This window comes from Salmo salar, chromosome ssa19, assembly GCF_905237065.1.
Source record: "Salmo salar chromosome ssa19, Ssal_v3.1, whole genome shotgun sequence".
Classification (NCBI taxonomy): Eukaryota; Metazoa; Chordata; class Actinopteri; order Salmoniformes; family Salmonidae; genus Salmo; species Salmo salar.
In genome coordinates, this window is record NC_059460.1 from 9,151,966 (window position 1) to 9,169,553 (window position 17,588).

Sequence of the window (17,588 nt, forward strand, 5' to 3'; positions counted from 1 at the left end):
CTGTCATTGAAAATAAGAATCTGTTCTTAACTGACTTGCGTAGTTAAATAAAGGTGTAAAAGAAAAAAAAAACGGCCAAATCGGTGTCCAAAAATACCGATGTCCGATTGTTATGAAAACTTGAAAGCGGCCCTAATTAATCGGCCATTCCGATGGCAAAACTCGTCCCTCAACCAATCTATCTTCGAGGACATGAACTCATCTAAAAAAAAATCTAGATTTTGCTTCTATAGCACGCTCCCCGTAGTTATGACGCACTGGCTACTATAGCAAAAAATGCTCCAGCTAGCAGCCTAATGCAAACTTGTTTGAATGGCCATATGGTAGCTAGTTTGCCATCTTGCCATCTTGTTGATGAAGTTGTAAGGTACCAACGTTATGGGGCTGTTGGTTCTCAGAAATCAGCATGTATCTGATATCTGGCACTGTGCCTCGCTACTTTGTAACATTTGGCCAACACAATAACATGGCAGACAACAGTCAGCTGTACTGTAGAACTTGGACCACTAATCACGGCAGAACAGATATCATAAACTAATTTGTGCATTATCTACAACTTCAGCTAGCAAGAGGGAGTATTCATCATTGACTGTGTAAACTGGCATTGTTAGAGTCTGCATTTCATTTCATTTGGATTGATTTGAAACTGGTTCTGCCAGCAAGCAGAAACTAATGCGTTAGCTAGCTAATTTCTGTGTACATTTTCACATTTCATAAATACTGACACTACAAAACACCTTAGCTAGATGTAGAATTACGTAGTTAAGACTTGCTCGCAAAAAAAACCCCGTCAATATTAGCTACAGCTTTATAGTTTTGGGCAAGATTAACTCTGACCCTTTAGAGGATGAAAGGGGAATTCAGTGGACGATGTCACCTTGGTAACGTTTCGAATAGGACATATTGTAGCTGGACTTCTTTTTAGCTATCCCATGAGTGTTTGCGAGTTATCAGACAGATCTGACGTGAGACAATGCAAGTTATACATGACTAAATGGTCACTTCTTTAAAGTAATAGTAGCAAGTCATTGTTTGGTGGACACAGCATATGGGTTACATTACCAGAAAACCACATTAGTGTAGAGCAAGTGAAACAATGACAAAAATACACCATGTAGAGGTCAGAGGAAAAACCTGAAGTCAATTACATGAATCATTAATATCATCTAATGTTGTCATTCATTACTGTATCGCCATTATACAGACAGAGAGAGAGAGATTCCCTCTATATCTAAATTATATTGAAATCAGCAAAGTAGGTCCTTCATTTGAACAGGGACCAAATCCTCAATGGAGGTAAGATGGATGAAATTATAGAATTATTAAATATGGAGGAGGAGGAGGAGGAGGAGGAGGAAAAGGTGATTAAGGGTAGAGGAAAATAGAAATGAGCAGAATTCCCTGTCGCCCTTCACTGATTTGATTAAAAAAAGGGGACACTGGTTTAGTGCGCATGTGTGTACCTTGTTCTCTAGCGTGTCCAGGTTTTGTCGGAGGTGTGTGTTGTCGTGTGTTAGCTGGTGTGTGTGTTGTTCCTTCATACTGAGGGTTCTCTTTAGTGAGTCCTGAGTGGCCTTCAGAGCAGACAGGTCCTGCTTCATGTGTCTCAGCATCTCCCCACGCTCATTCACCTACACACACACACACACACACACACACACACACACACACACACACACACACACACACACACACACACACACACACACACACACACGACAGAGAGGTTAGCTAGCTGCACACTCAGACCAACAGAGACTACAGTAGTAGACCAGACAGAGGTTGCACTCCTGACCTGTGTGTGTGTGTGTGTTCATTGTCTGTCTAGCCTCCTCCTCCCATAGCTAATCTAACACAGAGCTCATGCAACACTGTAATTAATTTGACTTGGCTAGCAGCATCCAGCAGCAGACAGACTGCAGCTCCCAGTTACAGACTGACAGAGAAAGTTTCATTATCACTGTGACTGATCACTGAGCACCAGCCAAAACATACAGGAAATGGTGTTTGTGATGAAGTGTGTGCGGATGCACACACACACCTCTTCCACAGATTTATTCTCAGCCAGTGTGAGTCTCCCCAGTTCTCTGCTCATCTCCTCCAGTAGTGTAGTCTGAGTCTGGACCTCTGTCTTAGCAGCAACACAACTCTCCTCAGCCTCCTTCAGAGAGTTCTTTAGTGTAAAGATCTGGAAGACACAACACCGATCATGAAAATACATTCTATTTACATATTCTAACATTTCTATTGAGATATGAGAGTGCAAAATAACAAAAACTAAGATCAGATCTGTTGTTTTCTTGAAGATATGATGAACGTTGACATGCATTGGCCATAGTACTATAGCGATGACAGTAAAGTCGTGTTGTAACATGCCTTGTTAGTAGCATTCTCCAGCTGACTGTCTCTGTCCTGTAGCTGCATCCTCAGAGACTGGAGAATATCCTCTGTACTCCTCAACTAGAGGGAGAGAGAGAGTTAGAGGGTAAACACACAGATGCACACACATCAGTGTGTGCGTTTGTGTGTGTGCGTGCGTGCGCACCAAGGTTGGGATCAATATCATTTAAATTCAGAAAGTAAACAAAATTCCAATTCCACATTTTCCTCATTGAAAACCATTGAGGAGAACTGGAATTTCAGTGTACTTCTGGAATTGAAATGGTATTGATCCCAACCCTGGTGCGCACGCACGCACGCACGCACGCACGCACGCACGCACACCGCCTGTGTGAGTATTTCCTGTTGGTTGTGTGAGGTGAGTGAGTGAGCCACCAGTCTGGCTGTCAGTCTGCCATTGTCCTCTACACTGCCCTGGTAGTGATGCTGTAACTCCTTCAGCTGCTCCTCCAACACACACACACACACACACACACACACACACACACACACACACACACACACACACACACACACACGCACGCACGCACACACGCACGCACGCACGCACACACGCACGCGCGCACACACACACACACACACAATAAAAACATATCCTTAGTTACAAATACTTACTTACTAGGAATAAACATGTGGAATTGCTAACAAAACCCTATTCTCTATCCAGAAAGAGCTGAATTTGCCTAGGTTTGAACCTGCTTTCGACTGACCACATTCACAATACTTACTTACTTCCGTCAAGGTCTTTATAACTATCAGAAGAAAACTGGAACCTTTTTAGCTTTAACTCTGATTCTGTTACATCACTCATCCATATCAATACTGCCTTTGATGATACGGCCAAAGTCATTTTCCTCATCTTAAATCCAGCACATCCAAATTATTAAAACTTCACATTTCCCAATCTCAGGTCTCAATTCTCTAAAGGCATAGGCAGGAAGTTGGGAACTCCCAAAAGAATATGAGATTTGTGAATTTGTTCAAACGAAGGTGCTTAAATGTGAACGATCATATTATCTAGCCTCTATGGAGAGAGAGACCAATCTGAGGAGGACTAGAATGGACTCATTACTTCTGCAATCAAAGTGGGTTCCCACCTCCCCTTTCCTCTCTTCCTCCCTCTCCTTTTCTTTCACTGTCCTACGTTCTCTCTATCAAAGTGGAGGAGGAGGAGGAGAGCAGCTTGCGCAAATCCTTGATTGGCTGAAGTCTATCCTGTATTTAGGATTAAAATGAATAGGTAGAGAACAATGTGTGGGTTAGAAAGAAAGAGAGAGAGGGGGAGAGAGGGACAAAGAGACAGAGAGAGATAGACAGAAAGAGAGGGGGTGACCAATATAATTGAATTAAGAAGGTTTGAAGCCAGAACATTTCTATAAGCAGTTAGAAGTATGAGGCGAGAACAAGCAGAGATATAATTACCATCTAATAAAAAAGAGATTAGAAACTCACTGAGTACGGTTATGTCTACCCACGGGACAACCTTCATGTAACCTTTCTCAGTTCAGAAGTGTGACACACTGTATACGGCTGTTCTTATTCAGACTGTCAGGCACAACACGCAGTGCGTAGGCGCACACCATCAGATAATAAAGAAACAGTTGAGATGGGAAGCTGCTGCTACAGACAATTCATTAAGTCATTTGTCTAATGAGCTCTTTAGAGCTGCTTTTGGCAGCAGATAGGAATTCATTAACATGGCTAATTGAATTAAACAGGTGCTGATTTCACAGCTGCTTTGCGTTCGCGAACACATGCTGTTGAGACGGAACTACAGGTGGTGTGTGAGGGAGAGAGCGTATGAGGGGTGGAGCGGGTGAGTGCTTGTCTTTGATGGTCTCTCTCAATGGAACCTTGGCACTCAACCAAAAACCAAATGATATGCAGATCAAGTGGTGTGTGTGCGCTCCTGCTTCTCGCTGAGTGTGTGTGTGTGTGTGTGTATATATATGTGCTTGAGCTTCAATGGAGCCTGCATGCCCTTGAGATAAACACATGGCATATTAGTAAACACTAAATATGACCTATTGTCTATGGCATGGTCTATGGAGATGAGATGGCATAGGAGTATTGTTGTGTTGAATATACATTAGAGACACTTACAGCTGGCTGAACCACATTGGAATCAATTCCATTTCAGTCAGTTCAGGAGACTTGAGGAGATAGAAAATAAGGTGCACTTTTCAAAGAGTACTTTTCAACCTCTGAATTACCTGAATTGAATCGACTCCAAGCCTCCCAAAATTCTCTCTCGTCTTTCTCTCTCTCACCTGATCCCTGGCGGAGGTGTGTTTCTCCCTCACATTTTTCAGGTCTTCGGTTATCTGTTTCATTCGTTCTTCCTTCTCCTCCAGTCTCCTCCCATACTCATCACTCAGTTCGGTCCTCACCTCCACCATTTTGGCCTCCGCCTGAAACACAGTCGTACTCACACTCAGTATTACAGGCACCCACACTCAGTCACTGTCACACAGTAGGGTCTAAATTACTGCCGCCATTTTATTTTGACAATTCAAATACGCTGTCACACAGTGAAAGAGAAATACTAAGCTTACAAAAACTTGATGATTTTGACAACTATTACAACGATGATCTAACTATGTAGCAGAGAAAGGAGAAATTAGACATTAGATATGGAACCTTGATATGAAACTAATCACACATCTTCAGTTTCTTGGCAATTTCTCGCATGGAATAGCCTTCATTTCTCATAACAAGAATAGACTGACGAGTTTCAGAAGAAAGGTCTTTGTTTCTGGCCATTTTGAGCCTGTAATCGAACCCACAAATGCTGATGCTCCAGATACTCAACTAGTCTAAAGGCCAGTTTAATTGCTTCTTTAATCAGGACAACAGTTTTCAGCTGTGCTAACATAATTGCAAAAGGGTTTTCTAATGATCAATTAGCCTTTTAAAATGATAAACTTGGATTATCTAACACAACGTGCCATTGGAACACAGGAGTGATGGTTGCTGATAATGGGCCTCTGTACGCCTATGTAGATATTCCATAATTTTTTTTTTTTTTTAATCAGCCGTTTCCAGCTACAATAGTCATTTACAACATTAACAATGTCTACACTGTATTTCTGATCAATTTGATGTTATTTTAATAACAGTTGTCTCTACACTTCCATTAATTTGTATGGATTACCTTCAGACTAGTCCCGTGACACTTATGGGGGTCGTAGAGCAAAACAGAGAACACCGTCGTGTTCATGAGAGTCTCCCCTTTTCATAGAGTTTGTAGCCAAACTGTTCGGATGCTACAAACGTTTTCGTGAGAAGACCGATTTTTCGGGATGTCTCCTGGTCTGACAAACACCGCTGTAGCTCGGCTACCATCCACCGCAGATGCGGAATGCCGACATAGGCGGATGGAGATGCAGTCCATGCAAAACTGATATCGCTAGATAAAACTGACCAAACATACAACAACACACAGATTCATTTCACCCTCTCACCCTCCCGTCCGTCCTACTTTTCAAGCCCTCGGCTAAGGGTGAATATCAAATCAGTTCCTTTTTTAATTTCTCAATAGCGAAGTGTAATTTGTTATTATGAGACAGTATATACATATACCCGAATACAGATTGTGTGTGTGTGTGTGTGTGTGGTGTCAGACACAGGGGCTGACGAATGACTTCACTCCAGATTGCTTTACATCACAAATCATTGTCACATTATAATACCCCTATACCCCTAATGCAAATACACGTGTGCGTGCGTGTGTGGTGCATGTGTGTGTGTGTATGGTGTGCATGTGTTTGAGTGTGTGTGTGTGAGTTTGTGCGTGTGGTATCCCTGTATCGCTGGAGAGCTCATTGCTCTCAGAAATCAAAGTTAAATGGGTCATCTATCATCAGAATATACTGTATGTCTGGAACACTTGTCTCCGTCTCACTCTGTGTGGGTGTGTGTGTGCGCGGTGTGTGGTTGTGTGTGTGTGTGCCTGGTTGTGATTAATGTGCTGCATTGGGCTGTTCAGCTATGCATGTTGGTGAGTTTATCGTTTGATGCTGGCTCCAATTAAACTCCTCTAAAGTGACTGATGGCTTTAAGACTCTGTCCATCAATAAAGGCCATCCAAGCCTCTGCACCAGGATATGTCATTCTCACACTAACTAATGTCCTCTTGACTCGCCGGCACCGTGTGTGTGTGTTTCAACTCCACCATCTTATAGAAGACCACAATATATCTTGCCCAGTTGTCCTATCCCCAGACCCAGTAATCTGATATATCATAGATATTAATTATCATGTAACTCTAATGACAGACTCTGATATTGTTATTATGCCTGCATCAGCCAAAATACACACACAGACAAGAGAAAACGGCATATGTGTCTTACAGGAGGGGGGATTGAGTTGTGTTTGAGAATAGGCTGTTGGCAGGATTTGCAAGAAGGGATTTTCATTTGTAGAGGGGAGGAGGAAGGGAAAAAGGGTGAGGAGAGGAATACGGAGATGGTGGGGGGTGGAGAGGACATTGAATGATGACACTCGGTGTGTGTGTGTGTGTGTGTGTGTGTGTGTGTGTGTGGGGGGGGGTATATAATAGGGTATCTATATGGGGTTTAACATTTGATGGCTACGGCACATGGCTCAGGCCTATCTCACACTCAACTGAATACCACACGCCTGGGAATCTCACTCTGTGTGTGTGTGTGTGTGTGTGTGTGTGTGTGTGTGTGTGTGTGTGTGTGTGTGTGTGTGTGTGGGGGGGTATATAATAGGGTATCTATATGGGGTTTAACATTTGATGGCTACGGCACATGGCTCAGGCCTATCTTACACTCAACTGAATACCACACGCCTGGGAATCTCACTCTGTGTGTGTGTGTGTGTGTGTGTGTGTGTGTGTGTGTGTGTGTGTGTGTGTGTGTGTGTGTGTGTGTGTGTGTGTGTGTGTGTGTGTGTGTGTGTGTGTGTGTGTGTGTGTGGGGGGGGGGTATATAATAGGGTATCTATATGGGGTTTAACATTTGATGGCTACGGCACATGGCTCAGGCCTATCTTACACTCAACTGAATACCACACGCCTGGGAATCTCACTCTGTGTGTGTGTGTGTGTGTGTGTGTGTGTGTGTGTGTGTGTGTGTGTGTGTGTGTGTGTGTGTGTGTGTGTGTGTGTGTGTGTGTGTGTGTGTGTGTGTGTGTGTGTGTGTGTGTGTGGATATAGGGTAGTAATATAAAATAGACAGTATAGCTCAGAAGACTCCAGAGAAGACATGTCTCTTAGGAGAAACACCCATCTCCCCCTCGGTCTCACCCCTACCTCTCAGCCCTCTACCACCTCACCATTAAACCTACTACCCCTCACCCTCTCTCCCTCACCCTCCACCTGCCCCTCTCTGTCCTATGCTGTGTAGTCCAATGGTATTAGCTGTGTGTTGATATTTAGATGGATGAGTGGAGAGTAAGGAAGAGAAAAGACCCAAACACACCACACACACACACACACACACACACACACACACACACACACACACACACACACACACACACACACACACACACACACACACACACACACACACACACACACTCTTACAGCCCCTCAGCGCTCTCCTGTCCTCACAAGCATGGTTTCCCCCTCTAATTGCTGCCATTCGTCAGTGTGTGTGTGTGTGTGTGTGTGTGTGTGTGTGTGTGTGTGTGTGTGTGTGTGTGTGTGTGTGTGTGTGTGTGTGTGTGTGTGAGTGATATAGGGCTGCCACAGCACCACCTGATGTCCCCTGTCAGTACTACAGTGTTTGCTACTACCTCAGTCACACCTCACCACCTACAGCAATCTACCATTCTACTGTCTCACTGCAAGGTTGCCTCCAGGCACGCACACACACCTCTCATTTAACACACACACACACACCTCTCATTTAACACACACACACACACACACACACCTCTCATGTAACACACACACACACCTCTCATTTAACACACACACACCTCTCATTTAACACACACACACACCTCTCATTTAACACACACACACACCTCTCATTTAACACACACATACACACACACACACCTTTCATTTAACACACACACACCTCTCATTTAACACACACACACCTCTCATTTAACACACACACACCTCTCATTTAACACATACACACACCTCTCATTTAACACACACACACACACACACACACACACCTCTCATTTAACACACACACACACACACGTCTCATTTAACACACACACACCTCTCATTTAACACACACACACACCTCTCATTTAACACACACACACACACACACCTCTCATTTAACACACACACACACACCTCTCATTTAACACACACACACACACACACACACACACACACCTCTCATTTAACACACACACACCTCTCATTTAACACACACACACACACACACACACACACCTCATTTAACACACACACCTTTCATTTAACACACACACACACCTCTCATTTAACACACACACACACCTCTCATTTAACACACACACACACCTCTCATTTAACACACACACACACACCTCTCATTTAACACACACACACACACCTTTCATTTAACACACACACACCTCTCATTTAACACACACACACCTCTCATTTAACACATACACACACCTCTCATTTAACACACACACACACACACCTCTCATTTAACACACACACACCTCTCATTTAACACACACACACACACACACACCTCTCATTTAACACACACACACCTCTCATTTAACACACACACACACACCTCTCATTTAACACACACACACACCTCTCATTTAACACACACACACACACACACACACACCTCTCATTTAACACACACACACACACCTCTCATTTAACACACACACACACACACACCTCTCATTTAACACACACACCTTTCATTTAACACACACACACACACACACCTCTCATTTAACACACACACACCTCTCATTTAACACACACACACACACACACCTCTCATTTAACACACACACACCTCTCATTTAACACACACCTCTAATTAAACACACCTCTCATTTAACACACACCTCTCATTTAACACACACACACCTCTCATTTAACACACACACACACACAACTCTCATTTAACACACACCTCTCATGTAACACAAACCTCTCATTTAACACACACACACCTCTCATTTAACACACACACACACAAACACATTTAACACACACACACACACACACACCTCTCATTTAACACACAAACACACAAACACATTTAACACACACACACCTCTCATTTAACACACATACACACACAGCTCTCATTTAACACACGCACACAGCTCTCATTTAACACACACACACACACAGCTCTCATTTAACACACACACACCTCTCATTTAATACACACACAGCTCTCATTTAACACACACACAGCTGTCATTTAACCACACACACACACACACACACACACACACACACACACACACACACACACACACACACACACACACACACACACACACACACACACACACACACAGCTCTCATTTAACACACACACACACACCTCTCATTTAACACACACTCAGCTCTCATTTAACACACACACACACACACAGCTCTCATTTAACACACACACCTCCCATTTAACACACACACACACACACACACACACAGCTCTCATTTAACACACACACACACAGCTCTAATTTAACACACACACAGCTCTCATTTAACACACACAAACACACCTCTCCTTTAACACACACACAGCTCTCATTTAAAAACACACACACACACACACACACACACACACACACACACACACACACACACACACACACACACACACACACACACACACACACACACACACACACACACACAGCTCTCATTTAACAAACACCCACACACCTCTCATTGAACACACACACACACACCTCTCATTTAACACACACACACACACACACACACACACACACACACACACACACACACACACACACACACCTCTCCTTTAACACACACACAGCTCTCATTTAACACACACACACACACATATCTCCTTTAACACACACACAGCTCTCATTTAACACACACACAGCTCTCATTTAACAAACACCCACACACCTCTCATTTAACACACACACACACACACACCTCTCATTTAACACATACACACATACCTCTCATTTAACACACACACACACACCTCTCATTTAACACACACACACACGCACACCTCTCATTTAACACACACACACTTCTCATTTAACACACACACACATACACAGCTCTAATTTAACACACACACACACACCTCTCATTTAACACACACACACACACACACCTACCTCTCATTTAACACACACACCTCTCATTTAACACACACACACATACCTCATTTAACACACACACACACACACAGGAACACAATGAACACAGCGTATTGTATATTATCTAGTATTATTGTTATCATATGAGGGACATTATCATTGTTAACGGTCATTAACCACCAGATCAATCTAAATGAAAAACACACACACACACACACACACACACACACACACACACACACACACACACACACACACACACACACACACACACACACACACACACACACACACACACACACACACACACACACACACACACACACACAGGCAGACAGACAGAAACTAAAGACAAACTCACACAGTGCTTCAATACACTGCAACCTCATACAACACTGATACATATTTCCATACTGGATTAAAACCAATTCAGATATTTTAAACTCTCTCTCTGTCCATCTCTCTGTATCTCTAGCTCAGTGAATAGTCGAAGCAAACTGTATTTGAATGGTTAAACAACAAGAGTTAATGTTGTCTATTATTCTTTCAATCACAATCACATTAGAATGTGGTGATTAGTTACACTGCCTGGCTTCTATGTTCCTATAAGAAGCCTTTAAGTATTTTGTAATGTAGTAATTTATAGATTTTTTTATTCATATTCTACATCATTGTCTGTCAGTTTTACGTCCAGTGCCAGACAATCTACAATTTAATATGTAATCTTGTGTTGATTATAAATGAGTGTTTCCCTCACAACCAATCAACTACAGCAATCTACACCTAACACAGACACCTTATCAATCAGAGGATCACACACACTCACACACACACACACGCACACGCACACGTACGCAACCATCAGTCAGCTTCATCAAACTAACTCATCTATCTTACGGTCTGTCTGTGGAGCCAGGGAGGAACAGTTGTCCAACCTTAGCATTCGTCAGAATTACAGTCTGATATTAACAACACACAGAAATATTCATCTTGGAGGTAAATACTAACCGGCTTAAAAAAGAAAATGAGATTATTTTACAGGAATATCCTCACAGAGGACCTCAGGGGTAATGAGGAGAACAGGAGACTGTTTACATCTCTCCCCCTCTCTCTCTCTCTATAAGTCTCTCTCTCCTCTACACTCCCTCACACTTTTCTCAGGTGAGATTTGAAAAGGTATGATTAATTTGTATGTACGTTCACATTTACATGTTTGTGCACGCACGCATGTGTGTGCGAGAGAGTAAAAAGGTAGGATTGCCTAGGATCCCCGTCTCACTCCCTCTCTCTCTCTGTCCTATTCATATTTCACCTTCAATTTAATTTTTTCATCAGTCAGGGAGCTGCCTGCCGCAGTGATTCAATTATGCTTTGTGATTGGCCCGCTGGCATCCTGAAGGGTCACGGAAAGGTTAAATAATTCAGTGGCACAAACATGATTATGGCTCTGTAGCGTCTGATCAGAACCGCTGCTTATCACAGAACACCGGACCTGCCTGGCTGGTTGTGTGCCTAGAGGTTCTGAGTTGGAGGGGTTTACATGTTCACTGTTCAAAACAAATGTTTACATGTTGTGGTAGTTAATATTGAACTCGTAGGCACACACAGCCGAGGACCCAAATTACAGCTACTCAATGACGCTGAGGCTGGCAGACATGAAATCCTTCTTATACACGGAGCGAATAGGCAATGTAATGACATCAACTCTCAATGTCCCCAATACTACCTAGAGACAGGAGCTATATAATAAGTCTGATTAATATCCAGCTATGTTTCTTGATACTACGGAGATACTGAATAGGTTGCAATACAAACATGTAGACTCTGCCCTCCCTGCACACCAACAACATGAAGCATCTATACATATCCTCACTGGGGCCGAGCTCCCTGCCATCCAGCACCTCTGTATCAGGTGGTGTGAAAGGAAGGCCTGGAAAATCGATAAAAAAAGACTCCAGTCACCCAAGCCATAGACGGTTCTCTCTGCTACCGCACGGCCATAGGTACAGGGTTTCTGAACAGCTTATATCCCCAAGCCATAAGATAACAAAATGGCTACACAGACTATCAGAGTTGACCCTTGTAATTTATTTCTATTTTTGCGCTGTCTGTATGCACATTCACAGGGCCCTAAACCCTCACACGGACACACACACAAATTCACTCCATCATCTGCTCACACACACATAACATGCACATAGAGTACCAGTCAAAACTACTCACTACAAGGTTTTTTGTTATTTTTACTATTTTCTATTCTATTGTAGAATAATAGTGAAGACATCAAAACTATGAAATAACACATATGGAATCATGTAGTAACCAAAAAAGTGTATATTTGACATTCTTCAAAGTAGCCACCCTTTGCCTTGATGACAGGTTTTCACACTCTTGGCATTCTCTCAACCAGCTTCATGAGATAGCCACCTGGAATGTATTTCAATCAACATGCGTGCCTTGTTAAAAGTTCATTTGTGGAATTTCTTTTCTTCTTAACAAGGTTGGGGTGGTATACAGAAGATAGCCCTATTTGGTAAAATACCATATTATGGCAAGAACAACTCAAATAAGCAAAGAGAAATGACAGTCCATCATTACTTTAAGACATGACGGTCAGTCAATGCAGAACATTTCAAGCACTTTGAAAGTTTCTTCAAGTACAGTCGCAAAAATCATCAAGCGCTATGATGAAACTGGCTCTCATTATGACTGCCACAGGAAAGGAAGACCCAGAGTTACCTCTGTTGCAGATGATAAGTTCATTAGAGTTACCAGCATCCGAAATTGCAGCCCAAATGAATGCTTCACAGAGTTCAAGTAACAGACCCATCTCAACATCAACTGTTCAGAGGAGACTGCGTGAATCAAGCATTCATGGTCAAATTGCTGCAAAGAAACCACTACTAAAGGACACCAATAATAAGAGACTTGCTTGGGCCAAGAAACACGAGCAATGGACATTAGACCGGTGGGAATCTGTCCTTTGGTCTGATGAGTCCAACCGCTGTGTCTTTGTGAGACGCAGAGTAGGTGAACGGATGATCTCTGCATGTGTGGTTCCCACCGTGAAGCACGGAGGAGGAGGTATGATGGTGTGGGGGTGCTTTGCTGGTGACAATGTCAGTGATTTATTTAGAATTCAAGGCACACTTAACCAGCATGGCTAACACAGAATTCTGCAGCAAACAACACCATCCCATCTGGCTTGCGCTTAGTGGGACTACCACTTGTTTTTCAACAGGTTCAACAACCTCCAGCCTGTGTAAGGGCTATTTGACCAAGAAGGACAGTGACAGAGTGCTGCATCAGATGACCTGGCCCCACAATCACCCAACCTCAGCCCAATTGAGATGGTTTGGGATGAGTTTGACTGCAGAGTAAAGGAAAAGCAGCCAACAAGTGCTCAGCATATTTGGGAACTCCTTCAAGACTGTTGGAAAAAGCATTCCAGGTGAAGCTGGTTGGGAGAATGCCAAGAGTGTGCAAAGCTGTCATCAAGGCAAAGGGTGGCTACTTTGAAGAATCTCAAAAAGAATTGGATTTGTTTAACACTTTTTTGGTTACTATGTGTTATTGCATAGTTTTGATGTCTTCACTATTATTCTACAATGTAGAAAATAGTAAAGATAAATACAAACCCTTGAAAGTGTAGGTGTGTCCAAACTTTTGACTGGTACTGTATATTTATACTGACTCTACCTACACACACAAACCCACTCACATACAGTTGTAGTCAGACGTTTACATACACCTTAGCCAAATACATTTAAACTCAGTTTGTCCCAATTCCTGACATTTAATTCTAGTAAAAATTCCCTGTCTTAGGTCAGTTACCCCTTCATTTTAAGAATGTGAAATGTCAGAATAACCGTACAGAGAATTATTTATTTAAGCTTTTATTTCTTTCATCACATTCCCAGTGGATCAGAAGTTTACATACACTCAATTAGTATTTGGTAGCATTGCCTTTAAATTGTTTAACTTGGGTCAAACGTTTCGGGTAGCCGTCCACAAGCTTCCCACAATAAGTTTAGTGAATTTTGGCCCATTTCTCCTGACAGAGCTGGTGAAACTAAGTCAGGTTTGTAGGCCTCCAGTTCTGACCACAAATTTTCTATAAGATTGAGGTCAGGGCTTTGTGATGGCCACTCCAATACCTTGGCTTTGTTGTCCTTAAGCCATTTTGCTACATCTTTGGAAGTATGCTTGGGGTCATTGTCCATTCGAAAGACCCATTTGTGACCAAGCTTTAACTTCCTGACTGATGTCTTGAGATGTTGCTTCAATATATCCACATAATTTTCCTTTCTCATGATGCCATCTATTTTGTGAAGTGCACCAGTCCCTCCTGCAGCAAAGCAGCCCCACAACATGATGCTGCCACCCCCGTGCTTCACGGTTGGGATGGTGTTCCTCGGCTTGCAAGTGACCCCCTTTTTCCTCCAAACATAACAGTTCTATTTTTCTTTCATCAGACCAGAGGACATTTCTCCAAAAAGTATGATCTTTGTCCCCATGTGCAGATGCAAACCGTAGTCTGGCTTTTTTTATGGCGGTTTTGGAGCAGTGGCTTCTTCCTTGATGAGCGGCCTTTCAGGTTATATCGATATAGGACTTGTTTTACTGTGGATATAGATACTTTTGTACCCGTTTCCTCCAGCATCCTCACAAGGTCCTTTGCTGTTGTTCTGGAATTGATTTGTACTTTTCACACCAAAGCACGTTCATCTCTAGGAGACAGAATGCGTCTCCTTCCTTAGTGGTATGACGGCTGCGTGGTCTCATGGTGTTTATACTTGCGTACTATTTGTTCATACAGATGAACGTGGTACAGACTTGTGGAGGTCTACAATTTGTTTTCTGAGGTCTTAGCTGATTTATTTTGATTTTCCCATGATGTCAAGCAAAGAGGCACTGAGTTTGAAGGTTGGCCTTGAAATACACCCACAGGTACACCTCCAAATGACTCAAATTATGTCAGTTAGCCTATCAGAAGCTTCTAAAGCCATGACATAATTTTCTGGAATTTTCCAAGCTGTTTAATTAAAGGCACAGTCAACTTAGTGTATGTAAACTTCTGAACCACTGGAATTGTGATACAGTGAATTATAAGTGAAATAATCTGTCTGTAAACAATTGTTGGAAAAATTACTTGTGTCATGCACAAAGTAGATGTCCTAACCGACTTGCCAAAACTATAGTTTGTTAACAAGAAATTTGTGGAGTGGTTAAAAAACAAGTTTTAATGACTTCAACTGTACATTCATCATATACACTGCTGCTACTCTGTTTATCATACATCCTGATGCCTAATGACCCCTATACCTTTGTACCTCTATCACTCCAGTATCCCTGCATATTGTAAATATGGTATCATAAACTGGGTGGTTCGAGCCCTGAATGGTGATTGGCTGACAGCCACGGGTATGACAAAACATTTATTTTTACTGCTCTAATTACATTGGTAACCAGTTTATAATAGCAATCAGGCACCTCAGGGGTTTGTGGTATATGGCCAATATACCACGGCTAAGGGCTGTATCCAGGCACTGTGCTTGTGCATGTGACATTAAAACATGAAACATATGTTCTAACAGAGGATATCCTTGTTGCATAACTAAATGGTAACGTCTTCACAAGACATAATCTAATGCAATGTGATGAGAAATAATCATGATGCTTTTGTTTCCTGAGCCTGTTTTTGACAGCATTAGTGATGGCTTTGTGATGAACGAACGAACGAACGAACAAGCACACACACACACATTCCTCCAATGGGAGTTGAGATGTGAATAATACATTAGCAGATTCATATTGGGAGTGACGCTTGTCAATCAAACTCCCCCCAAAAACATAAGCCATCAGGGAGGATTCAGAGAGACTCTATTTAGGTCTGGTGTGTGTGTGTGCGCGAGCGCGTGCGCGTGCGTGTGAAAGTGAGACACGGTCAGTCGATGGGGCTGTTTGGCACTAGATTCCCCTGGCGAGGCCTAATTGACGGTGCGACGGCCAAATCTGTCCCCCTCTCCAACGCCTCCCTGTACTATATTCAATATGGCTATTTACATGGCCCACGTCAGTGAGCAAACAAGCTCATTTAAAAGTTCACATGCTAATGTGTGACATTTAAAGCAAACTTTACACGGGGAAAGGACACGCAACAATAGATTTTGATTCTTTTCTTGTCCGTGAATCTCATCAGGCATCTTCCATATTTATGAGCGGGAGAACAAAGGGACACCTTAGCAGAGGAGAGGAGGGAGGGAGGGGTGAGGAGCGGGAGTGTGGTTTGGAGGGTGACAACACACATGTTGACAAACAAACAAGTTCTCCATTACATCAGGAGTAGTGTGTGTGTGTGTGTGTGTGTGTATGTGCACTCATTGTGTGTATGGAAAGCCTGTGTGAGCTGTATCTATTGTGCGCACATGGAAGTGTGTGTGTGTGTATGTACCTGGCGCATAGTTTGCGTGTGTGAGATCTGGACTTGATCCAGCTGAGACTGTAGCCGAGCCGTGTCCTCTACCCTCATTCTGCTCTCTCTCTGGGTCTCACACAGCCTCCTCTCCTGGGTCTGCAGCTAACACACACACACACACACACACACACACACACACACACACACACACACACACACACACACACACACACACACACACACACACACACACACACACACACACACACACACACACACACACACACAAAGGTAGAAAGAGACAGATATTCAAACTACCCTATCCCCAACTCCAACACCAGCCCTATCTCTACCTACCTCTGATAGAAGAGTCTTCTCTCTCTGTCTGAGAGTCAGAATCTCCCTCCTCTGTCTCTCTTCCTCCTCCCTGACACTCTCCACCTGGAACAGACACAAAAAGAGACAGATAGGAACAATTAAAACA

At 42.9% G+C, this 17,588-nt stretch overlaps 1 protein-coding gene across 8 annotated transcripts in view; it reads right to left on the reverse strand.

Annotated features, from left to right (window-relative positions):
- Nucleotides 1–17,588, reverse strand: part of LOC106578416 (trichohyalin) — a 123,671-nt gene that overhangs the window by 62,675 nt on the left and 43,408 nt on the right. For all 8 annotated transcript variants that reach the window (XR_006760675.1, XM_045702058.1, XM_045702055.1 and 5 more), the window contains 6 exons: nt 17,462–17,545; nt 17,141–17,266; nt 4,671–4,811; nt 2,377–2,460; nt 2,042–2,188; nt 1,464–1,631 (listed from right to left, as the gene is read on the reverse strand). Coding sequence is in view for 7 of the 8 variants with exons in the window: in XM_045702058.1 (XP_045558014.1) it covers nt 1,464–1,631; nt 2,042–2,188; nt 2,377–2,460; nt 4,671–4,811; nt 17,141–17,266; nt 17,462–17,545 (750 nt within the window). In the remaining variant the exon portion in view is untranslated. The remainder of the gene's footprint in view (nt 1–1,463; nt 1,632–2,041; nt 2,189–2,376; nt 2,461–4,670; nt 4,812–17,140; nt 17,267–17,461; nt 17,546–17,588) is intronic.